Source organism: Erpetoichthys calabaricus, chromosome 6 (genome assembly GCF_900747795.2).
Source record: "Erpetoichthys calabaricus chromosome 6, fErpCal1.3, whole genome shotgun sequence".
NCBI classification, from domain to species: domain Eukaryota; kingdom Metazoa; phylum Chordata; class Cladistia; order Polypteriformes; family Polypteridae; genus Erpetoichthys; species Erpetoichthys calabaricus.
The window spans coordinates 106,533,397-106,558,896 of record NC_041399.2 but is presented as its reverse complement, the minus strand read 5'-3'; the positions used below and the strand labels follow the sequence as shown (position 1 = coordinate 106,558,896).

The 25,500-nt window shown below is 39.0% G+C and overlaps 1 protein-coding gene across 3 annotated transcripts in view; it reads right to left on the bottom strand.

Annotated features, from left to right (window-relative positions):
- The window catches only part of LOC114653083 (dual specificity calcium/calmodulin-dependent 3',5'-cyclic nucleotide phosphodiesterase 1C-like), a 930,233-nt gene that overhangs the window by 594,210 nt on the left and 310,523 nt on the right, over nt 1-25,500 (bottom strand). For all 3 annotated transcript variants that reach the window (XM_051929365.1, XM_051929364.1, XM_051929366.1), the window contains exon 3: nt 14,390-14,555. In XM_051929365.1, coding sequence (XP_051785325.1) covers nt 14,390-14,555 — 166 coding nt within the window. The remainder of the gene's footprint in view (nt 1-14,389; nt 14,556-25,500) is intronic.

Below are 25,500 nucleotides of genomic sequence, written 5' to 3'. Positions count from 1 at the left end.
GCCAGTCTGCTTATGATTCCAAGGATTAATAAAATAACAGTGGGAGGTCAAGCTTTTAGTTACAGGACCCCAAAGCTGTGGGTTGGTCTCCCTGCTACTATAAGAGGTCTCCCTTCAGTCTCAACTTTTAAACCCAGGTTGAAGTTTCACTACTTCAGTTCAGCATACCCTGAGTAGAGCTGCTATTAGCTGTGCATACTGCATCTCTGTTGTTAGTTATTATTACTAAAATATAAGCGATATTTATAATTTGTTACTAATGCTCACCTATTCGGTTACTCTATTTAGTATTCTCATATGGCACTTGGTGCCACCGCTCTACTGCCAAGTTGTTTGCCTGCCTATGGGAAAGGAGCACTGGAATCATTGGGTAGAAGGGTCCTTTCATCAGATTGGCTGGCCCAGAACTGACTCAGCTGTAGAATGGCCAGTAGAGGTGAAGACGAATTGTTGGCCAAGGTCTCCAGGACTCTGAACAAATCAGTATCCTCATATGTGGTAATTCTGTATTTAATGAGTGGTATAGTCTGTTCTGGCAGTTTGCCTTGTAGTTAGGGTTGGCAATGATAGATTGGCAGTCTAACTCTTTGAAGAGAAGTACTTGTGTTCTGTTCTGTGTATTTTATTTACCCCATTTTTTCACTCCCACTGCACACCCAACCTACCTGGAAGGGGGTCTCTCTCTGAATTGCCTTTGCCAAGATTTCTTCCACTTTTTTCCCTACATGGGTCTTTTTTTTTGGAAGTTTCTTCTTTTCTTCTTAGGGAGTCAAGGCTGTCAAAAAACAGGCCCTGTTAAAACCTATTGCAGCATTCCTTGTGTGATTCTGGGCTATACAAGAAATAAATTCTCATTGTTGTTGTATGTTTTCACATGGCACAACCTCACTGAATGTGGTTTCTGATTTTGTGTCTTTTGTTCGTTTTTTTACCCTCATTTTTTTTCTAAGGCTTTGTAATGTTTTTTCAGCTTTACCTTTATTATTTAATTCATTTTATTTAAAGATTATTAGGTTTATTTAAAGTTAGATTAATTTCTCCATGTTGCTGTTTTGTGTGCCTCCATTATCAAGAAGCAGTTGTTAAAATGCATTTTCCTGTTGTTAATGGTTGCACGCTTTGAAAAATCATTAAATAAACTACTTATTATCTGTTAGTATCAAAACTTCTGAGGCAATGTTAGCTTTGTTTCACTTTCATCCTTGTTTTGCCTTCAGACCTCAACATTCTTTTCTCACCTTGATTTAAGATGCTTTATGATACTGACTTCCCAGTCTTGACCTATGTGTGTTTCACAATATTGTTTTGTTTTGCATTAAACAATATTCTGGTTTCTCTGTCCTCACATAAATTGTTTGGGCTTTTCACTATGTTGCCCTAAACTGTATCTGTACTGAATTTCGTAATAAAAGTGAAAGTAGTAGAGTGGAAGCTTTCAGTGCTTACTTTAGAACACACATCAAGAAACCAACCACATTCCACTTGATAGCTTCAGTAGAGAATTACCCAGAGACAGATCACGTGGTAATATTCAATAGCCTAGGAAGATTTGGCATGGGTAACATACACTGTGCATTTGACTGATGTTCCCACTAATGCACCTGCAGCAGGCAGGTTGAATCATTTATCAACTTTCTTGTAAAGGAAGTTCTAGGCAACAGTGAAGATCAATAAGAGTGTCACTGTGGTCTGGGCATTTAATAATGTTTGAGCTCATATACTGTAAATAGCCTGCTCATAATATATTAGTTTTTGATATTCAATACTGTATATATTTTTTCTTTTTTCATCATTATCACTATGTTACTTGCTTTTACTTTTTATTATGAAAAGTGCTGCCTGGGTTAGGGCACCGGCTGGAGCTGCTGTAGGTGGGAGGAACAAATGGTAAGGACCAGAATAGAGGCAACAAAAACATTTCAACATAAAATATAGCCTATAGATAGATAGATAGATAGATAGATAGATAGATAGATAGATAGATAGATAGATAGATAGATAGATAGATAGATAGATAGATAGATAGATAGATAGATAGATAGATAGATAGATAGATAGATAGATAGATAGATAGATAGATAGATAGATAGATAGATAGATAGATAGATACCTTATTACCCCAACCCCCGGGTGGAATTGAAGAGTCACATAGTGTGAGGGAGGAATGATCTCCTCAGTCTGTCAGTGGAGCAGAACAGTGACAGCAGTTTATCGCTGAAGCTGCTCCTCTGTCTGGAGATGATACTGCTTAGTGGATGCAGTGGATTCTCCATAATTGATAGGAGCCTGCTCAGCTCCTGACGCTCTGCCATGGACGTCAAACTGCCCAGCTCCGTGCCTACAATAGAACCTGCCTTCCTCACCAGTTTGTCCAGGCATGAGGCGTCCCTCTTCTTTATGCTGCCTCCCCAGCACACCACCGCATAGAAGAGGGCGCTTGCTGTAGTGCTCCCCTATACAAATAAGGAAAATCTGCAAAATGTTATGGACTGTTAAATGGTTTTTACTTATTTGAATTTAATTGTCTTACATACTGGAAAAATGAAGTAAAAGGTATGCAATGCAGCTTGGGATGGGAGCACCAAATACATTTTGGAATGAAATACAGCATCTGTGCAATATTTGGCAAAGATAGATTTAAACACATACACACACGCTGAGCTTTGTATAGTTTGCTTGTTTTTTTGTTTTCATTATGGTGCTATATAAGTCAATGAAAATGTATTTCTTAGTCTCTGAAAGGAGAAATACCAAGAAGATTAATTTTTCCCAGAGATTTTTTTAGCAAAGTGAATAGTGAAGCTCCTAGTTAGACACCGTTTTGTTTATTGCACCAAAACAATATATTAAAGTTAAAAAAAAAAAAAAACTTCTCTCCTCCAGATTTTTCTGTATTCTCTGACAGTACCTGGACAAGACAACAGTCTGTGCACTGACATCACCTGAGCTGCTAACGAAGAGAAAGATAGAAGCAGAAACAGATATAGCGCTCTGACCACAACAGGAACATTCTTCCTGCCACTACTCAATAGACTTCTCCTGGTATTGCCTGACCTGGATTGTATGCTGAAGAAAATCTTCAATACAAGCTAAGTGTAAAATTATTTTTTGTATCATTATTGGCTTTTGTTGTTATTGTGGTTAATTCTATCCATTGTCCTGGCTTTGAGATAGCACTATAAGCTGAACAGCATTTCTATAGCGCAGTTCACAGAACTGAATTTAGTCCTTTTGTGGAACTAATACACTCTGCTGGACATAGAAATATAATGATACACTTCTGATATCAAATACACTTGTAATGACAGACTAAATAGATATATGAGGTGTTTCTGGTGCTGTAATATACTGTACATAACTACATACATGCAAACACTGTACATGATTGATTTTCACACCCCTTTCACAACATCTAAGTGCTCACATGACATAATAATGCTGCCTGTTAATTCTAAGCCAGCTACTGAAATTTAAAAGTAAATGTACAGCTAGATATGTAGATGTACACTTGGAATATATTTCAGTTAAAGAATTCCTATACTAAACATCGCAGCCATGGTTGATTTTATTCCAATATCATACACATTACACTATGAAAATTATCACACTAAATTTAGGTTATTTTATCCCTAGACTTTCCACCACAGGAGGCACATCAAAACTAATCCACTGCAATACTAATGGCATGTAATTCCATAAACCTACAAGTTTGCAGGGGTTATTGTGAACAGTAGTCATATTAAATACTTTCATGTTGTTATCTTAATGTCTGACTTCAGGTACTGTGTCACTAATACTGTACTTACTAAATATACAGTAATTCACAGTCATGTATCCTCATGAGGATGTGAAAAAACAGCCTCAAGCATGTGTCATTGTTGTTGACATGGAAAGGCATTAAAAGATACCAAATACCAAGAACACAATGGTAGCAACTGCTGCAGATTCTGCTTAGGAGATAAAATCAGTCAGAGAGAGAGATAGAGCAAATAATGAACACTATCCATAATAGTACATGATTGCTAAAATAATAAATGCAAAAAAAATAGGGAGTGGTCATTGCAAACAACATATTGTTAATGGGAACAAGTATGAAATGCAAGAAAATGTGAATCTTGGCAATTGCCTGTTATAACATATCAGTGTAAGAGGTGACAGAAATGACTATCAGGGAGATCCTTTGTTTTGGACTCACAGTAAACATCAATTGACACGCTTATCACAGATTATGAGCCACCATACCATATTACCTCAACCATATCAAATACTTCTTTGCGGTTCAAAATTGATTCCTAAGCAGTCACCTTGGTGATGTCTGAATCTACTTTTGACTTTTTAGCAAAGATGATGAAATTCAAATGAATTCAGCGAAGTGAGCACTGCCTAGTCCAAGAGGTACAAGTAGGCTGCCCATTAGCAAAACAAAAATAATGACTGTTATTATTGAAGATGATGAAAATCTTCTGAGCCATATTGTTCTTGATGCAAAGCTAAATCTGTAAGTTGTATATCACATTGATCTTGTTTAAGTTAAGGATTGTTGGAAACACCATATACAAATTACAGTAATTGTAGGTAGCTGGGTTCTTTGCATTCTGAGATTATAGGCCAGGTCAGGTTTGGCACGATGAGGATCTTTTACATTTGTTTGCATTTTTACATATGTGCAATATTCGCAATGCAAAATGGCAACAATGTTAAAACCATTTACAGTAATCCCTCCTCCATCGCGGGGGTTGTGTTCCAGAGCCACCCGCGAAATAAGAAAATCCGCGAAGTAGAAACCATATGTTTATATGGTTATTTTTATATTGTCATGCTTGGGTCACAGATTTGCGCAGAAACACAGGGGGTTGTAGAGAGACAGGAACGTTATTCAAACACTGCAAACAAACATTTGTCTCTTTTTCAAAAGTTTAAACTGTGCTCCATGACAAGACAGAGATGACAGTTCCGTCTCACAATTAAAAGAATGCAAACATATCTTCCTCTTCAAAGGAGTTCATAGGGCTGTTTGGTTTTTAAGTATGCGAAGCACCGCGGCACAAAGCTGTTGAAGGCGGCAGCTCACACCCCCTCCGTCAGGAGCAGAGAAAGAGAGATAGAGAGAGACAGAGTTTGTTTTTCAAAAGAAAATCAATACGTGCCCTTCGAGCTTTTAAGTATGCGAAGCACTGTGCAGCATATCATTTCAGGAAGCAGCTGCACAAAAGATAGCAACGTGAAGATAATCTTTCAGCATTTTTAGACGAGCGTCCGTATCGTCTAGGTGTGTGAACAGCCCCCCTGCTCAATCCCCCTATGTCAGGATCACAGAAAGTCAGCGCAAGAGAAAGAGAAAAGTAAGCTGGGTAGCTTCTCAGCCATCTGCCAATAGCGTCCCTTGTATGAAATCAACTGGGCAAACCAACTGAGGAAGCATGTACCAGAAATTAAAAGACCCATTGTCCGCAGAAATCCGCGAATCAGCAAAAAATCCGCGATATATATTTAAATATGCTTACATATAAAATCCGCGATGGAGTGAAGCTGCGAAAGGCGAAGCGCAATATAGCGAGGGATTACTGTACACGATAACAACATAGCAAGGAATTTTGGTGTCATTTTTGATTCCTCCCTTTCTTACTCCATCTACATAAACCACATTAAGAAACTTTCTTACTTCCACCTCCATAACATATCCTGTGTTTGCTCATTCCTCTCCTTTTCTAATGCTAAGAAACTTGTCCATGCTTTTATCACATCCAGCGTCAATTATTGTAACTCCCTACTGGGAGGTGCTGGTGTATAATGGGTCCACAACTCTCAGCAAAGGCCAGTTTTAAATAAATAATCACCGCGTTCGCGGCTTAGCAAGGGAGCGTGGTGGTTGTGTTGCTGAAGCAGTTCTCAGGGCGATTTGCGATGTGGGCGTTTCTCACCTAAGTGCACAGGTGAGAGACTGCTCACATCCGTGATTGCTCCTGGGGCTGCTAATTTGCCGCAGCTGCTATGCCCTCTTGACATATATAGAAGTGCGAGTCGGCTAGAAGGGGAGATGAACGGAAAGAGAAAGAGATGGAGGTTGCTGGAAGGAAGTGAGGAGAAAGCCGGTGTGAGAGAGAGAGAGAGCACAAAGGAGATCAAGCGAACGAGCGAGAGCAGGCTCGAATGCAGCTGGACTGTGGGCCCTAGCGAGGTGTTTATCTAACACCTAGGGCAGTTGATTGTAGTCGCTCCCGCTGAACATTTTTGAGAAGAGTGGGAGTGACTAGCGAGGGAGGTGACTCGCCGTGGAAGACAGCGGGAGTCAGGAGACTTGGGCAGATAATCTCCAGCGTGGGAGTCCTGGCCGTTGGATAGAAGTTACTGTAAGTCTCGGGTCTGGGATGAGTGTACGACTGAAGCCAGGGATTGGGAGGCCTCCAGACCTATGCGAATGAGTGAAAGAAGGTCAGCTGCAGAGAGAGTGTCTCGCCTGCTGCAGGGCCCAAACGGGAGAAGCAGGTGAGACGCTAGTGTGAAAGAAGCACCAGGCTTGTAATTGTTTTAAAGGACTGCTTCCTGTGCTATTTTACCTCGTTGCTTTTATAAGATTTTTGTATTTGTTCTTTTTTAAACCTCCACGTTTGTTTTATGGATTATTTATTTAATGACTCTTTTGATAAAGCACTGCACTTATTTATTAGTGGACACTTTGTTTTTGTTTTGTTGGATTTTAAATAAAAGCACTTTTGCACTTTTGTACCATCCCCTTGCTATGTTATTGCCTCACTGTCTAGCTCATCGGTAACATTACCAACGGTGTAGGGTTCAAGGGCTCCCGAACAGCAGATGGGAGCATGGAGCCGAACCCGCATCGTCATAGGTGCCCCTTCAAATCTTATATCAAAACTCCAGTTGATTCAAAACTCTGCTGCCAGAGTTCTTACATGAACCAGCAACAGTGAACACATCACATCCATCCTGCTTCGTCTCCAATGGCTCCCTGTGTCTTACAGGATTGGCTATAAAATTCTATTAATAACGTACAAAGCTTAAAATGGACTTACACCGGACAACTTCAGTGACCTTCTCCATCACTATGCTCCTGTCTGCTCACTAAGGTCCTCTGATTCTGGCAATCTTGTTGTACCCCACACTAACCTGCACTCTATGGGTGACAGGGCCAGGACTTTGGAATGACCTCCCAAAATTAATTAGATCAGCTGACTCCATTCATTCTTTTAAAAAACAACTTAAAACTCATCTGTTTAGGAAGGCTTTTAATTTAACTTAACATTCTGCCCTTTCTTTCAGTTTACCTCTCTGTCCAGATGCATATTTGTGTATGTTATATCACAAAAAGATGTGATTTATTCAGGCATTTCTTTTAGTATTGAATATACCATTATACTCTAGTATATTCTTTCTTCTATTCTATTTAATGCTTTGTATATCCTGGATTTATTTGTTTATTGTTCTATGCAGAAACTATTTATATCTTAAGTACCTTAAGTGCTATATAAATAAAATGTACCATTATTATTATTATTATTATTATTATTATTGTTGTTGTTGTTGTTGTTGTTGTTGTTGTTATTGTTATTATTATTATTATGATTATTATTATAGCCTACATTGGTCAATCTGGCTGTCTTATTTTCCAAAAAGCTGTGTCAAACATTTCTTAATCCCAAATCTTTAGATTGTTAGCCCATGTTGAAATTCATATTAAATATATATCTCAGAAATCAAAAAAAGATTTTGTTTTTCAATTTCATTCGAATTTAGTCTTGACTTAAGATACTAATGCTTGCTTGTTTTTTTTTTATATTTTGGCAATTAAGAACTTAGTGAATATTTTAAAAAGTAAGTTATGTAAAAGGATGATTAAACAGATTATGCCAACAACATTTATTTTGCGGGTACTTTGTCAATTGCCTTTTTTTATATACAGTATTTCTAGTATACTTTCCATCAAAACAGAAAATCATTGTTTCTGAATTGATACAGAAAAACTTTCTTTAAGAGTGTCTAGTGCATTAGCAGATTCTTTATATCATACACCATTAGTTTAAACTGGAACATACTGTAGTTTTCTTTTTTTAATAAACAAAAGCTTATACAGTTTCTAGCAGGCTTACATTTGTTTATATCTCAATCAGAAATTTGACATGTCTTTATATTGTGATTTCAAACACAAAAAGACTGTGTAATAGACAGCCGGGTACCATGCCCGGCAGGGACGCCCCTACTGCATCTGTTCCAGGGGAGCTGCCATGGACAGCTCAATACCTCCCCCGGGACGCTTGGTGGCAGCCTCCCTGGCAGACGATGATTCTGCAACCTGGCGCATGGCTCCATGGGAGATGGAGTCCTCCACAGCCTGGTTGGGGGCTTGGATGGCCGCCAGGGGGAGCTGCATGGAGCTTGCAGCACGGCTGGTCAAATCTTCAGCCCCACCCGGAAATGCAATTAGGGCCAGGTGATCAAGCACCTGGAATGCTTCCGGGTGGGGTATAAAAAAGGCCAGCCACCACCACTCGAGAGCCAGAATCGGAAGGAAGAGGACGAGGTTGCCTGGGAGGAGTGGTGGTGCCAAAGTGCAAGGAAAGTGTTGTTTGGTGTGCTATATTTAAGTGCTTTTGGGACTGTGTTGGGCCTGTGGGACACGGGGAAGGCGTGCCCCACGGCTGAAGAAAAATAAAAGTGTGTTTTATTTAAGCACGTGTCTCTGCCTCAGTCTGTGCTGGGTCGGGCGCTATATAGCGCCTTTCCCAACTGATATACACAAAGAGATCAATTAGTCCATTAATCTTGTTTGTATACTTAGAAGCTAAGTTGTCCCATTGTGAGGTGGTACAGTGGTAGCGCTGCTGCCTTGCAGCAAGGAAGCTGGGGTTCATGTTATGGGTCCTCACCTCATGTAGTGTGAATGTTCTCTTTCTGTGTGGGTTGCTTCTGGGTGCTCTATTTTCCTCCCACTGACAGGTTAGGTGGAATGGTGATACTAAATTGGCACTTGTGTGTGTGTGTGTGTGTGCGTGTGGGTGTGTGTGCGTGTGTGTGGGAGGGTGTGTGCTAGTGAGTTCACCCTACAATGGACTGGCATCTTGTTCAGGGCTTGGTTCCTGCCTTGTGGCCTATTCTTCTTGCTGGGATAGGCTCAAGCTTCCCCACAACTCTGCTCACGGTACCGTGGGTTTGGAAGACTGAGGTACAGATGTCCCAACGTCTCAACCACACACTTTTTGAAAGCAGTAAGAGTTTCTTGTTCAATTTCTAAGATTCCTAAGACACTCTGTATAAAGAAGAGATTTTTTGGTTCCTGTCATAGAAGCATTTCCTGCTTGTCTCCACTTTAATCCTTCAGTATCTGATTACTATTTAACTGTTGGATCAACTTCATTCATGCCTTTGAGGAGCTTGGGAACAAGTAGTCAAATTATATAGTACATCACTAGGCAGTTTAAAATAATTAATTTTTTGACAGGTGTAATTATACCTGTATTTGCTAGAGTGTTTAGAATAGATATAAACATTTAAACATTATGTCAAATTGTAAGATCACATGATTTACAAACATTGGCAATTGAATCAATTGTTGATGTGGTGTGTCTGAATAAAGGAGTCATATCCTTTACTATACTATATTATGTGTGTGGCAGAGTTTTGCTTTGATTCTATTATTGATTATTAGCCTTGATTAACACATCTCCATCATTGACAAAAAAATTCTGAAACTTCTGGAGAATTAGTGGGATTTTATTTTATATATACTGTTGTTAGAGAAATAGCATTGTTATTTTGCGTCAATCAATAGCTTATTCTTTCAGATAAGGGAACTCCTGTTTTAGATTACATTTCCTTTTTTCAGCCATCAGGCTAGTAATATAGCCTTGAATTTACTAGGAAATATTGAAGCAGATTTACATTGTATTACTTAACTTTAGACTACAATTGTAGGTAATAAGTTCTGTTTTACACAGATTACTTTCAAAGAACATTTATTCTGATGGTATTGTTAAAAATGTGTGACTTCATAGATCTTGCTTGTAAAAGAAATTTATGTATAAATAAAGATTTGCAGTAAACAATCGTTCATGACGGTAATGTATAAAGAAGTCAATAGTTAATCATTGTATTTCAAAAATGTTAATTTGAGGGACAAGCAGGAGGTTTCAAGTAAATTACAGCTGTTTTGCTCCCTCTGCTGGCTGACATTCAAACATACTTGTACTGTCCAAGGAAATTTACTTTTGATTGAACTTTACTAGTTCTTCTCCCTTTGAGAAATGATGCTTAGTTGATTAAGAATGATTAAAAAAAAATTAAATTTACACAATGATCATACTGCTATGGTAATTGTATGGCTTAATTCACACTGAGCAATATTACTGTACACTCCACGGTGAAAATATGCAATGCTGCATTTCACATACAGTCCAAAGCATTAGGCATACTGTAACAGTAATGTCAAAAAGAAAACACATTAAGAAAACAAGTGTAAATAAAGTAAATTAGATAAATGGAAATAATTCATCACAGAAGGCAGTTACAAGGCATAGTGGATTTTGTTGCAAAAATATCTGTAACATGCATTTTTCTACTCTTGTTCACAAGACAACAGTTAATTCCAGCTAAAGTTTGCATGATGTGGAAAGAACACAGGCAAAACATTCTGTACTTTTTCTGTAAATAAAGAGTGCTTACAATCTCAAATAAGATCACATAATACTGATTGACATTTACTTGAAATAGCAAATGATAGGCCATGATAACCCTAAAAAGAAAATGAACCAAAGCCGAGAAAAAAGTAAATTGTGAATACCACCTCCTGTGTCACCCTTATATTTTACAATTCAGGGTCCTACCATAAGGTTTCTGGAGGGATGTAGTTGAGAGTGGCATTAAAAATAAACAGTCCTCTAATTTTGCCTGCAGCCGTAAAGACAAAAGGCGATTCAGCAAACCCTTGCAGCATCAAACCGTGCCTCCCCTCTTGTCTCTTCCAGACCTTCCAGTCTGTAAATGAGACGTGTTAGGCACAACACTACTAAGCATGAGTAAGCATGAGTCACAGCTTTCTTCAAGAAAAAAAATGCTATCAAAAACAAAACAACCATACAAAAACAGGGTAGCCCATGGTGCCCCTATAATTTCCTACTAAAAGGTATTCAAGATAAATCTACTTTATCAATGTCAAGAATGATATAAACTGCCAGTTACATTTTCTTACAAGTCATTTAGTTGATATTTCATTACTCATCAAAAAGTCAATCCACTTTGCTCTGAAACCAAACTGTTAGACAAGTAAAGCAGCCTACAGATCTCACAAAAGATGTAATAAAATTTTCTCATATCATTCTTTTCAAACTGATAGCCCATGCCAGTATTCTTTCATAAGACTATAGATAACTGCCAAGAATCAGATATTGAAATATTAGTCGATTAAGCAAGGTGGTTAAAATTGAAAGATACAGTGTTAATATTTGGATCCCAAAAGCACAATTTCCAATAATTAAAAGTGGCCTTCAGATGGTCATTAATATTTCCCAAGGAAATAATAAATGTTACTTTAACAAGTCTAAATGCATCAGCCAATAAACAATTAAAAATAATGAACCAGTTAATTTCACACACCCATGCATAGTCAGTCAGTCAGTCATTGTCTAACCCGCTATATCCTAACTACAGGGTCACAGGGGTCTGCCGGAGCCAATCCCAGGGCACAAGGCAGGAACAAACCCCGGGCAGGGCGCCAGCCCACCACGGGGCACACACACACACACACACACACCAAGCACACACTAGGGACAATTTAAGATCACCAATGCACCTAACCTGCATGTCTTTGGACTGAGGGAGGAAACCGGAGCACCTGGAGGAAACCCACACAGACACGGGGAGAACATGCAAACTCCACACAGGGAGGACCCGGGAAGCGAACCCGGGTCTACTTACTGCGAGGCAGCAGCACTACCACTGCGCCACCGTGTGCTCCCAAAGCATAGTTCTATAAAAAAATACAGCATAATTATTAATAGAAACTGGAATCATAGCACTGACAGACAGAGCTCGCAAAACAGTTGCAGCAAACCAGATTTTATCTGAGAGCCATTATTCAACTGTGAGCTTCACTTCAACAACATGGTTTTAGTATGATAGGCTACCTGCAGGGGCCAAATTATGTTATTCCCTGTGAATCGGAGTACTCAGGCAATACCAATTATCCGTTTCAATGTAAGTTGGAACAATATTAATACAGCACTATAGAGGAAACCAGCAACTGATTGTTCAGAAATGCAGACTGAACATATATTACACAGCAAACATGAAATCCTGGATAGCTTCTTCAGAAAATATAAATGACGAGAGATAAGAATGAGTCAAACAAGACAACACAAAACCTGTAAGCATATTCTCACATGTGAATCATAAAAAAACAAGCTATAGGTTTGTTTATTGTTCCCTAATGGAATTTTAGTAACTGAAATTCATCTGATACAAAAGTGTAAACTTAATATCAGTATGATAACTATTACTGGTAGACTTTTTGGCCTGAAATAAAATGATATTTAAAACTGAGTAAAGCCTAACAAACCTCTATCCATTACTTCAGTTTTCTTTCTTTTCATCCTAGTGTTTGATGGGTCCAGTTTTATCAACACACAGATTTCTATGCAGTTTCTTAGGCATGAACAGAGAAAATGTATCATGTCAACTACACACTATATCATTTTCTAAATAAACACATGCCTAGTGATAAAACCATGATTAAAGCCAACCAGACATACTGTAGAATCCAGTGCTTAATAGCAGCATGAGTGCTTCATGGCAGTTATTCACATAATCCAGTGTCAAATGAAATAGTAAATAGAATGAGATCCTAAACCTGCACTGTACAGTATGTTTAACACCTGTCAGCTTCCGTGCGAATGGGAGGCAGTCAAACGGCTTAAGTGATTGTACTTCTACACTGAAGGAGGGGGTGGTTATGTATGCTAACTAATTCTGTCTCTGTTCCTTCTTCTCCAGACCCTCCGAAGCATGACATCACTTCCAGTTCCGGTCCTATAAGCACACCCTTCCTGTCTAACCTCTAAAAAAGCCAACTTGTTCTATGTACTGTATTATCGGCTCTGATTGGACTCAGTCCCTAGTGATTACTCTTTGCTTCTATAGTGTATTTTGAGCCAAGTATACAGAGTGGCTACCCCAAACGTTTTTCTCCCTCTTGTCCCTCTTTTACACACCATAATTACTGACTTTTGCATTACAATATATAGAAACCCTTGTCTAAAGATGAACAGATACAGAAACCAGTGCCTAAGAGCTAAATACAGACATTTAAAGACAGAACTTAGTGACTAATAATTCAAAAATGAAGCGACAAATCCTTGTATTTACCCAATACTGAAAGAAATACAGTACCTAGAACTTCACAAATCCAGTTCCTGGGAAAATTGATGTCTGATGTTTTTTAATTCAGTTTCACAAACAGAAGAAAATTATTTTCTTTAATTAAATCCCTGTTTAAGGAAATATTTTCTAGAAGTGTTCTTTACATCTGAAGAACTTAAGGAAAAATTAGTGATTTACACACAGCATCAAATTCACCTTCTGGACCTTACTGGCAGGAGTTTGCTACCTAATATTTATTATTTACTCTCATAATCTCCTGATTATGACCTTAAACATACACATAAAGTAAAATATGACAAAATAGCTTCTCTGTTGCATGATAAATTATTATTTACATCTGTGTCCAAGCTTATTTCATTTGTAAGTTAGATAAACAATAGATTCTACATGTTAAAAATTGTGAGAGCAATACAGAATTTCTTCAAAAGTACAAATACAAAATTGGTTAACTTTGTTTCTGAATAATTCCAGAATAAGCAATGAGTCTGGTTAAATACAGTAAAGAATCTGTGATAAGAAACTGATTAAATTGAAAACATTCTGCCAACCATATTGCTACTCTGAAGCCAGGATGGATAAACAGATCCTGTATGCAAGCACTGCAGTCTTCTCAGACTTACTAGCAGGTAGACAAAGGCTGAACAATTTACAAAATAAGCAACACATTCACCAACCTGAGCCTTATATCAACCCGTAATAAAGAGAAAAACCACCATAAACATTAACGGATACAAAATAAATATATAAACACAGTCCTAAGCCAAACATACTGTAGGTAAAGAAAATGTAACCAAAACAATCAAACATAGCTACCAATGCTATATACCAGATATATACACAAGAACATTTTATCCACTAAAATACAATGTCTAATCATAAATAAATAAAACAACTAGAAACCTCTGATTACCTCGTACAGAACCTGGTGCAAAATACCAACCATACATGAAACTGAAAATACAGTATGTCAAAAAATAAAAGAACTTTAAGTCTTCTAGCCAACCTGATGGCCGTCTTCTCCATAGCATCAGGACTATCCACTGGAGGAAGTTCATCTGCAAGGATTTCTTCTGGATTCCTAGGATCAATAAGAATCCCTCTTTTCTCTTTATCCTTGATTCCAATTCCTGCTGTGATGGCATTCCACAAAGTATTTTGTGATTTTGAACCTGTGGAAAAAGACATCAATATTTTGAAAGTATTCAGAGCGTAAGTATACATCACTATAATGCCTGACCCTCTTTGATTATGATAGCTAAATATGAGTCTTTTATTTCCTCTTTCATCTACCTAGTTTTTCACTATACACGGCTTAACTGATCTGTTCTCTGAAACACTCCATTATCAGTATATATTAAGTATAGGTGCTTATTTTTTTTTGGTAAGCTTCACAGCAAGTTAATCTGCTGCATTTACAAAGAACAGACTGTTCTTATCAGTGATAGAAGACAATGATCCACATTAAGGCTTGAATATGGATAGCAAGGGGGGAAAATCACATTGTTACTGGAAAATCGTTCATTCTAAATGCTTACTACAGTAAAGACCTTGGGCCTCATGCATAACGCCATGGGTAGAATTCGCACTATAACATGATGTAAGCACAAAAGCCAAAATGTGCTTACGCACAGAAAAATCCAGATGCAGGAATCTGTGCGTTCGCCAACTTCCGCGTTCTTCCGCTACATAAATCCCGCTCAGCGTGGAAATAAACGCACGCGCTTACTGTCCCACCCCAACTCCTCCCAGAATTACGCCTCTTTGAATATGCAAATCAATATAAATAGCCCTTAAGCCCAGCATTCTGTGAAAAGGCAATGGCAAAAGTACGAGGAAAAATAGAAGAAATTCAGCAAATACCAAATGGAGGCAAAGAAAAACGTACTATTTGTTGGTTTAAACAGTTATATAAGCAACAAAAGGAAGTTGATCGAGTGACATAACGTGTCAGAGAAACTCGAAAGCTCAAGTTCACAAAGTCGCACAGTGCCGAAGTAAAAAAGTTGTCAGATATCAAAGTCGGCGTGAAAAGGCGACTCGTAGCCCAACGTCTGAGTGTCATATGAAAGCTTATTAGGGTACAGTGAAAAAAAAGGCACACAGTGCAAAAAAAGCACGAAATGTCAACTTTAATCTCGAAATTTCCACTTTAATCACGTAGTTTATTTTGTCATTAAAAAAGAACATCATAAACTTCATCTTAAAATCGTTTAATTTACTAGTTTCTCAAATCCCATCATAACCAAAGTAGCACGTTAAATGCTTTGTTGTGTACTGTATTTGATCTTATATGTGCTCTATGTGTCTGAATCACTACGTGCTCTTCCTCCAACAGGACACAGAATCCATTATGTTCGTAATATTACAGCTCTCTGAATAATTCAAATACTGAGAAGTATACGTGATATCATTTTCATGATGATATTTGCGTACGACAGGGTATGAGGTACCGTGAAAAAGTGCATGGCTTTATGCCAAGTGTAGGTTTTATACATCGCGATTTGAATGTGGAAACGTTCTTATGCAACATTTCTGTGCGTATGCACCATTTATACATGAGGCCCCTTAAGTTTAGAACATTAGAATATTAGAGAAACTTTGATGAGAACAGGTCATTCAGTACAACAAAGATTACCATCCTATCCACCTAATTCCACCAAAATAACATCAGGTCTGTGTGCCAATGGTGTAGTGAAGGCAATCACAGTTTGTATGTCCTTCTCCACTTTAAGCCCATCTGGAAGGACACCAAACACAGCTGTTAGTGGATTAGGAGGGATTGTGACACTAAGGCTGTCTGAAAGGCACTTAAAAATTTTTGTCCAGAATGATGTTAATTTGGTGCAGGCCCAGAACATGTGACCAGTGAGGCTGGAACTTGATTGAAGCGTTCACAGGTTGGATCTTGCCCTGGAAACATTTTCGACAATTTCAAGCGAGACAGATGTGCTCGATATATAATCCATCCATCCATTTTCCAACCCGCTGAATCCGAACACAGGGTCACGGGGGTCTGCTGGAGCCAATCCCAGCCAACACAGGGCACAAGTCAGGAAACAATCCTGGGCAGGGTGCCAACCCACCGCAGGACACACACAAACACACCCACACACCAAGCACACACTAGGGCCAATTTAGAATCGCCAATCCACCTAACCTGCATGTCTTTGGAATGTGGGAGGAAACCGGAGCGCCCGGAGGAAACCCACGCAGACACGGGGAGAACATGCAAACTCCACGCAGGGAGGACCCAGGAATCGAACCCAGGTCCCCAGATCTCCCAACTGCGAGGCAGCAGCGCTACCCACTGCGCCACCGTGCCGCCCCTCGATATATAATTTTGAATTGAATAATTGCATGCTTTGCGCATATGTAGCTCAAATGAATTTTCTGCATTGCTACCTTCCACTCCTTTTCTGATACATTGAGTGAGAGATCCTTTTCCCATTGTCCTCTTGGATCTCTGAAAGGGAGGGACTGTAAAGTATTTTTATATATTGCAGAAATGCTGGCTGAGTCCTCGAGACTGAGCAATAGTTTTTCCAGCATAGAGGAAGGTGGGAGATGGAGAAAATCAGGCAGGTTCTGTTTGACAAAGTTTCTAATTTGAAGATAGTGAAAGAAATGTGTTGCTGGAAAATTAAATTTGGAATATAATTGTTCATAGGATGCAAAGATTTTGTCTATATAAAGATCTCTAAGCAATTTAATCCCAAATGTTTTCCAGATATTAAAAACTGCATATGTTTGCGAGGGTTGAAAAAGGTGGTTCTCATGCAGAGGTGCTACAGATAAAAGATTCTCCATCTTAAAATCCATCCATCCATCCATTTTCCAACCCGCTGAATCCAAACACAGGGTCACGAGGGTCTGCTGGAGCAAATCCCAGCCAACACAGGGCGCAAGGCAGGGAACCAACCCTGGGCAAGGCGCCAACCCACCGCAGGACACACACACACACACACCAAGCACACACTAGGGCCAATTTAGAATCGCCAATCGACCTAACCTGCATGTCTTTGGACTGTGGGAGGAAAACGGAGCACCCGGAGGAAACCCACGCAGACACAGGGAGAACATGCAAACTCCCCATCTTAAAATACTTTCTGCATTGGTTCCATATTCTGAGTGAGTGAAGCACAATTGGGTTATTAGTATATTGTCGATAACTTGCATTTATTGGGGCACAAAGCAGGGAATACAGAGAAGTACTGCAGGATTTTATTTCTATTGCTGACCAAGCCTGTGTATGTTCATCTATTTGTGTCCAGGTTTTTATAGGTTGTATGTTTGCTACCCAGTAGTAAAACTGAAAGTTAGACAGAGCCATGCCAACTTCTGTCTTAGGTCTTTGTAGGGTTGCTGTTTGGATACATGGATGTTTTGAGTTCCAAATAAATGAGGTTATGGTTAAATCTAATTGCTTAAAGAATGATTTATTGATGTATATTGAAATGTTTTGAAATAAAAAGAGAAGTTTAGGAAGGATATTCATCTTAACAACGTTAATTCTTCCAGCTAAAGTGAGGTGGAGGGTTGACCATCTATGCAAGTTTTGCTTAATTTTTTCCATACAGACAGCAAAATTTTGTTGATAAAGAGATTTATGTTTACTTGTGAAATTTACCCCTAGGTATTTAAACTGATCTGCAATAATAAAAGGAAAGGTGTCCAATCTAATATTGTATGCTTGAGAATTCACTGGAAAGAGCACACTTTTTTTTTGGAGAGTATCTTAACATCATTATTCAGAAATGAAATTGGTCTGTATGATGCACATTGGGATAAGTCCTTGTTTTGTTTTGGAAAGACGGTGATTAATGCTTGGCGAAAAGTTTGAGGTAGAATTTGATTGTCTCTAGCTTCTGTAAATGTTGATAACAAGAGGGGAACTAGCTGAGTGGAGAATCTCTTATAAAATTCAACAGGGTAGCCATCAGGGCCTGCTGCTTTCCCGCTCTGAAGTGACTTTATAGCATCTAGTAATTCTGATAGTGCCAGAGGTTTATCCAATTCCTCTGCAATAAAAGTATCTATTTGTGGTATATGTAATGAATCCAGAAATGCATTAGATTGTGTGTTGTCTTCTTTGAGCTCAGTAGAATATAAGGATTTATAGTAGTCTCTAAATGTGTGCATTATATTTTTATGGTCAATGATTTTATTTCTGTTCATGTTGGTGATTGCTGGGATTGTATTGCGAACTTCTTGCTTGTGGATTTGTTGAGCTAAGAGCTTATTAGCTTTCTCTCTATGTTCATAGTAATGATGTCTTGATTTAAAAATGAGTTGTTCAGTTTCTTTGGTTTTTAAGAGGCTGAGCTCTGAATGCAGAGCCTGTCTTTTCCTATGAAGAGCTTCACTTGGACACCTGGCATGTTCTTGATCTATTCTAGTAATTTGGCTGGTTAGGTAATTTATAAGTTGTCTCTGTCCAAATATTTATGGACCTAAGTGTATCTAAGAGTGGATTTAAAATGCAATTAAAGTCCCCAACCATCATAATTTTATGAGTGTTCACATTGGGAATAGATGCACATACATTTTGCATGAATTCCCTATCATTGACATTGGGTGCATAAACATTTATCAAAATGACTTTAAAGTTAAATAAGTTGCCCATGACAATCACATATCTCCCTTCAGGATCAGATACTACATCTGATGCTACAAATGAGACTGTTCTATGTATAAGAATTCCCACACCTCTAGTTTTCTTTGTAAAGCTGGAATGGAACATTTGGCCAGTCCAGTCTTTTTGCAGCTGGAACTGATCTTTGCTTAATAAGTGGGTCTCCTGTAAAAATACTATTTTTGCGTTTAGAACAGTTAGGTGAGAGAATACTTTCTTTCTCTTTAATTCGTGATTCAGGCCTTTAACATTCCAGCTCACAAAGTTAACTTTCCCATCGTGGAGACATTGATTCTGAATTTTTGTAGTCTTAACTGGAAGTGAGACAGCTTTAACCTTAATTTCCAATTTTCCCACAAGTTATTGCCATGCAGCCTATTGTTATGTTGGAAGTTATAATTATAAGGATTAAAAGGATAGATTAGAGATAGCTTTCTCTCTTTCTCTCCCCCCCTTATCCCCCCACCCCCCATTTTGCCTCCCCATTTGAGGCTGGACCCCACTTCACAAAGTCCCAGTCCTCTGACATACCTAGAGACAGAGCACGTCCAAAACAAAACAAGCCCCCCAGCAGCGGCATTTGAGTATTAAAAAGTAGAGATATCTATTGCCAATAAAGTCTAAATACTATAAGCATAAAATATAATCATCAACAGTCTTGAAATATTAAGACAGCAAACCCAGGGCCCTGGATAAGCATATTAAACCCTAATGCAATAATAACAATAACAATAAACCAAGGGTATGATGTTAAACAGTCTCCTTTAGAATAGTTAAAAAAAAAAAAACATAAACAGAAAGTGGCCGAGAAGAAAAAAGGATTTATAATTATGGTACCCGTTATCATTGCAAGCAGATCAGCCAGCAGGTAATATGTTCTTGTCATACCATGGCAGGATGCAACACACTTTCGTATTTCAAAAAAGTGTCGGGATCAGCTTTCTTAACTCCTTCAGCTCTTTTAATCTTTCTACAAACTCATCCCCTTATCAGCCTAGACATTCTTCTTTGAGTTTTTCTAGAACCTCTACTTATTTTTGTAACATGGAGACCAAAAATGCATGCAGTACTCCAGCTAAGGCCTGACTAAAGCATTATGAAGTTAAGCATATCCTCCTTTGACTTGTACTCTACACATCATGCAACATAACCTCACATTCGGATAGCAATCTTAGTGTCTTCTAAACACTGTCCGGAAGCTGAAAGTGACAAGTTAACTACTACTCCTAAATCCTTCTCATAAGCAGTATTTTAAAGTGTCAGACCTCTCTTTGTGTATTCATACATTTTTACTCCCTATGTGTAATACCATACATTTACTTACGTTAAATTTCACTTGCTACAAATATGCCTAAGCCTGTATGTTATAGTGGGTCAACAGATTCTAGATTATTTGCTAATCCACCTATCTTGTTATCATATGCAAGCTTAACCAGTTTGTTATTGATATTACTTTCTTAATCATTTATATATACTGCTCAAAAAAATTTAAGGAACACTTTTTAATCAGTGTATAGCATCAAATCAGTGAAACTTCTGGGATATTGATCTGGTCAGTTAAGTAGCAGAAGGGGTTGTTAATCAGTTCTAGCTGCTTTGGTATTAATGAAATTAACAACAGGTGCATTAGAAGGGCAACAATGAGACGACCCCCAAACCAGGAATGGTTTAACAGGTGGAGGCCCTTGACATTTTCCCTCCTCATCTTTTCTGACTGTTTTTTTCACTAGTTTTGCATTTGGCTACGGTCAGTGTCACTACTGGTAGCATGAGGCGATACCTGTACCCTACAGAGGTTGCACAGGTAGTCCAGCTTCTCCAGGATGGCACATCAATATATACCATTGCCAGAAGGTTTGCTGTGTCTCTCAGCACAGTCTCAATTACATGAAGGAGGTTCCAGGAGACAGCCAGTTACTCTAGGAGAGCTGAACAGGGTCGTAGAAGGACCTTAACTCATCAGCAGTACCGGTATCTGCTCCTTTGGGCAAGGAGGAACAGGATGAGCACTGCCAGAGCCCTATAGAATGGCCTCCAGCAGGCCACTGGTGTGAATGTCTCTGACCAGAAAATCAGAAACAGACTTCATGAGGGTGGCCTGAGGGCCCGACGTCCTCTAATGGGCCCTGTGCTCAATACCCTGCACTGTGGAACTTGATTGGCATTTGCCATGGAATACCAGAATTGGCAGGTCCACCACTGGCACCCTGTGCTTTTCACAGATGAGAGCAGGTTCACCCTGAGCACATGTGACAGACATGAAAGGTCTGGAGAAGCCATGGAGAATTTTATGCTGCCTGTAACATCTTTCAGCATGACCAGTTTGGTGGTAGGTCAGTGATGGTCTGGGGAGGCATATCCATGGAGGGATGCACAGACCACTACAGGCTAGACAACAGCACCTTGACTGCCATTAGGTATCGGGATTAAATCCTTGGACCCATTGTCAGACCCTATGCTGGTGCAGTGGGTCATGGGTTCCTCCTGGTGCACAATAATGCCCGGCCTCATGTGGCAGTTCCTGGAGGATGAAGGAATTGATACCATTGACTGGCTCCCACGCTCGCCTGACCTAAAATCAATAGACCACCTCTGGGACATTATGTTTCAGTTCATCCAACACCGCCAGGTTTCACCTTAGACTGTCCAGGAGCTCAGTGATGCCCTGGTCCAGATCTGGGAGGAGATCCCCCAGGACACCATCTGTCATCTCATTAGGAGCATACCCAACGTGTTCAGGCATAGCAACAAGCATGCGGGGGCCATATAAACTACTGAGTACTCTTATTAAAAAGTGTGCCGTTAATTTTTTGAGCAGTATATACAGTGTATATTAATTTGTCTCAAGAAACTGTGTTAAAAAATGAAGCATATTTTATAAGTTAAAAAAAAAGTTTGCCCTTGCATTCTAATGTTTAAATTACATATTGTACAGTACACTTCAATGTGTAAATAAGTGATTGAAACTTGAGATCTAATTAATAGCATTGGTATAAGTACACAAAACACAAAAAATCACAATAATGCTTTAAAAGAGGGTTCAATAGAAATTAAATGATTGCTGGTTCAAGCTACATTTCCTCTACAGCCCTAAAAATCCAGCAAGCACCTGAACACAGTCATTTGGAATTCATTATGTCTGCTTTTCCAGTTTAACAACATGGTTAATCCAACTGAAATCCGAATCTTCCTCTATCTTACTGGTGCAAGAAAGCATCCAAGTCAGGATGTTGTAACAGTCCAACATATGACATACTCACACATGGACCCAACAAATCACAATCTCTGTATTAGTTTCTTTACAACATAAAGGTTCACATCCTTCTGACAAGCTTATTAAAAAACAGTCATATCACAAACTATCTGAAGTAGGCAGATCATGTACACAGCTGTACAATTTATTAACAATATTGAATAGTGCTGTAGTGGGCTGGTTTGTTTCCTGCCTTGTGCCCTGTGTTGGCTGGTATTGGCTCCAGCAGACCCCCATGACCCTGTAGTTAGGATATAGCGGGTTGGATAATGGATGGATGGATTGAATAGTGTACTGGAAGAATATGTTTTTATTAGACTTATTTTTACACTGGGCGAAAGAATTAAAAATGTATGGATCAGGAAAAATAATATTTGTACAGGCACATTAGGAAAGGCTTCTGGGCTAGTCTGAGCTGTCATTAACTCCCTGAGCAAACTTTATTAGGGATATTCATAGTCTATTAAAATCAGTAGTTTCCAGGGATTTTCTATAAGAGGACATATTAAAATGTAGCAGTGTCATTTGTTTCTTAACAATTTATGCTTGAATAAATGCATAAATTGTACAATGAATTGAATAAATGTACAGTACACTATGGCAATAAACAGGTATTCTGCACAAATGACTGCACTAAAAATACTGTAAAAGTAATTTTTGACGTGACCTAATATGCAAGTACACAAATACCCCTTGCTTATTGTACATCTGATGTTATCAATATATGAACAACATGTTTAGTTCTTGTTTGTGATGGGACCCCACAGCAGGAGGAGCATATTGTGAATATGGTCTTGGCAAATAACAGCATTCCAATGAGAGAACTTCAAAATCATATTCTCTCAGATACCACCACCTTCAGTAATATCAGACAGGTTAGTTTGTCAGCATTGTCCCGTCTCCTTCAACTGCATTAAATCAGAATGAAGCAGCTGTTTAGAGTGCAATTTAAGAGGAACTCTGGCAAAGTAAAAGAACTGTGCTATGAATTTGTTCAGGTGAGCTTTTTCTTGCTTTTTTGTCATTGTTGTAATACTTACTGTATGCAGTAACAGTGCATTGTTACACCATACAGTTTTAACTGTTCCATATCTGTTTAGAGTGCTTTGTAATGCTCTTGCCTTGTCTATTTCAGAGAATTGTGGAGCTAGATGCTGCCAGAGTGCATCAGAACTACATCTACGTTGACAAGGTTGGTTTCAACATGAACAGAACAAGGCGCAGGGGAAGAAATGTCATAGTAACATTCTATTATCATTGTTCCAGGATAGCGAGGGGGTAACATTATACTGTATGTGTGCTGCCATGGGACAAAATGTGGTCTTAAATCACCATGCCATTCTTTGCCCATACAATTCCGACCACATTATAACATCTCTCAACACCCTATACAGTGGAACCTTGGTTTGCGAGTAACTTGGTTTATGAGTGTTTTGCAAGATGAGCAAAAATTTTTAATAAATTTTGACTTGATAAACGAGCGAGGTCTTGCAGTACGAGTAGTATGTATACGCTTTGTCTGCTGAGCGTCATGTGATCACAACTGAGCTGATGGTTCTCTCTCTCTCGCTGCGGGATTGTGGGCAATCATCTCCTATTCTTCGTCTGAGTCGGCGTGCCTCACTCATATAGTCAACATCCGTACGAGCGTATACTGTTTACTACAGCATTAGCATTGTGACTGTGTGTGCACGCGCGTGTGTATGTATATGTGTGTGTGCTCGCTCACGTGTGTGTGTGTATGTGTGTGTGCACGCGCACGCTCGTGTGTGTGTGTGTGCTCGCGCGTGCGTGTGTGTGTGTGTGCTTGCGCGCGCATGTGTGCTGTGACATGTGAGTCCCCGTCTTGCACCCTAAAACATGAAGCTGAGTCTCAGTACTTTAGCAACACCAGCTTTATTCAGCTTGAAACAGCAACAGCGCGGTTATTTATACACAGACACAGCAGTCAGGCAGGGCCCTGCACATTTATAATGTTCCTTGTTCCTTGTATCACCCATCGACGGCTGGCGCATATAGCATGTCCGCAATCTTTTCGGATTCGCTTTTACAACGAACTGCTACAGCGCTGGGAGACTGCGATTGCTTTGGGACGCTCTTCCGCGTGTCGTCCCGTTGGGTGCAATCCCACAAGAGTTTAGAAACTCACTCACACCAGCCATGATTCTTTTCAAAGGTAAAGTGCAGATTAATTTCTTTTATGTATTTTTACTTTATATTTTGTATTAATCATTTTTATATGAATAGTTTTGGGTTGTGGAACAAATCATCTGAGTTTCCATTATTTCTTAAGGGGAAATTCACTTTGATATACGAGTGCTTTGGACTACGAGCACGTTTCCGGAACGAATTATGCTAGCAAACCGAGGTTCCACTGTACCACATCTTGATTCCTGATGACCATCAGAACGGACCACAGCTGTTTAGGTTTGTTATCATCTGGGATACGGTGAGTTTCCACCAGTCTTCTGTGGTCTAAAATTGGTTCATCAACCATCCACAAATGTCTGTGCCATATCTCCCACTATACTCTCCATTGTTAAACCCAATTGAAGAATTCTTCTTATTATGGAGGTGGAAGGTGTATGATTGCCAGCCATATAGATGTGTGCCACTTCTCCAGGCAATGGAGGAGGTCTGTGTAGATATAGATGTGAAGGCATACCAGGGGTGGATACATCACTCCAGAAGATACTTTCCCCGCTGTCTTGACAGACAGAACATTTCTTGTGATGTAGATGAGGTGCCAAGGCTAGACCCAAACAGGACACAGGACGCTGCCTAATTGTATTCCTCCTTAGTTCTTTCCTTTCTTTTTCTGCATCACCTTCTGTATTTTTTTGCCTAGAAGCATATAATACAGTATGTTCCTGCCCAAACACAGGGTTACATGTATTTGTTATTGAAAAAATGAATTTGATTTTTCCTTTGTATGTTTTATTGACTACATGCATATATTTTGAAGAAATGCCTAAATACGTTTAGAAAAATATTCCTTCTTCAGAGTATGTTTTCATATGTTTTAATAAGATGTGAAAATCATGTGTCTTTAGTTTTTAGTTGTTTGAGTACCAAAACACGTTGGCCCGATGGACTACGATATGAATACTTGCTAACAGAAGTTTGATTCTTGGACATTTTTGGTTATCTTGATCATTTGGATTTCTTATTGTTCAAAAATTGTTTAAAATGTTGGAAGCAGTAGTGCTCATGTAATAATGTTTTTTTT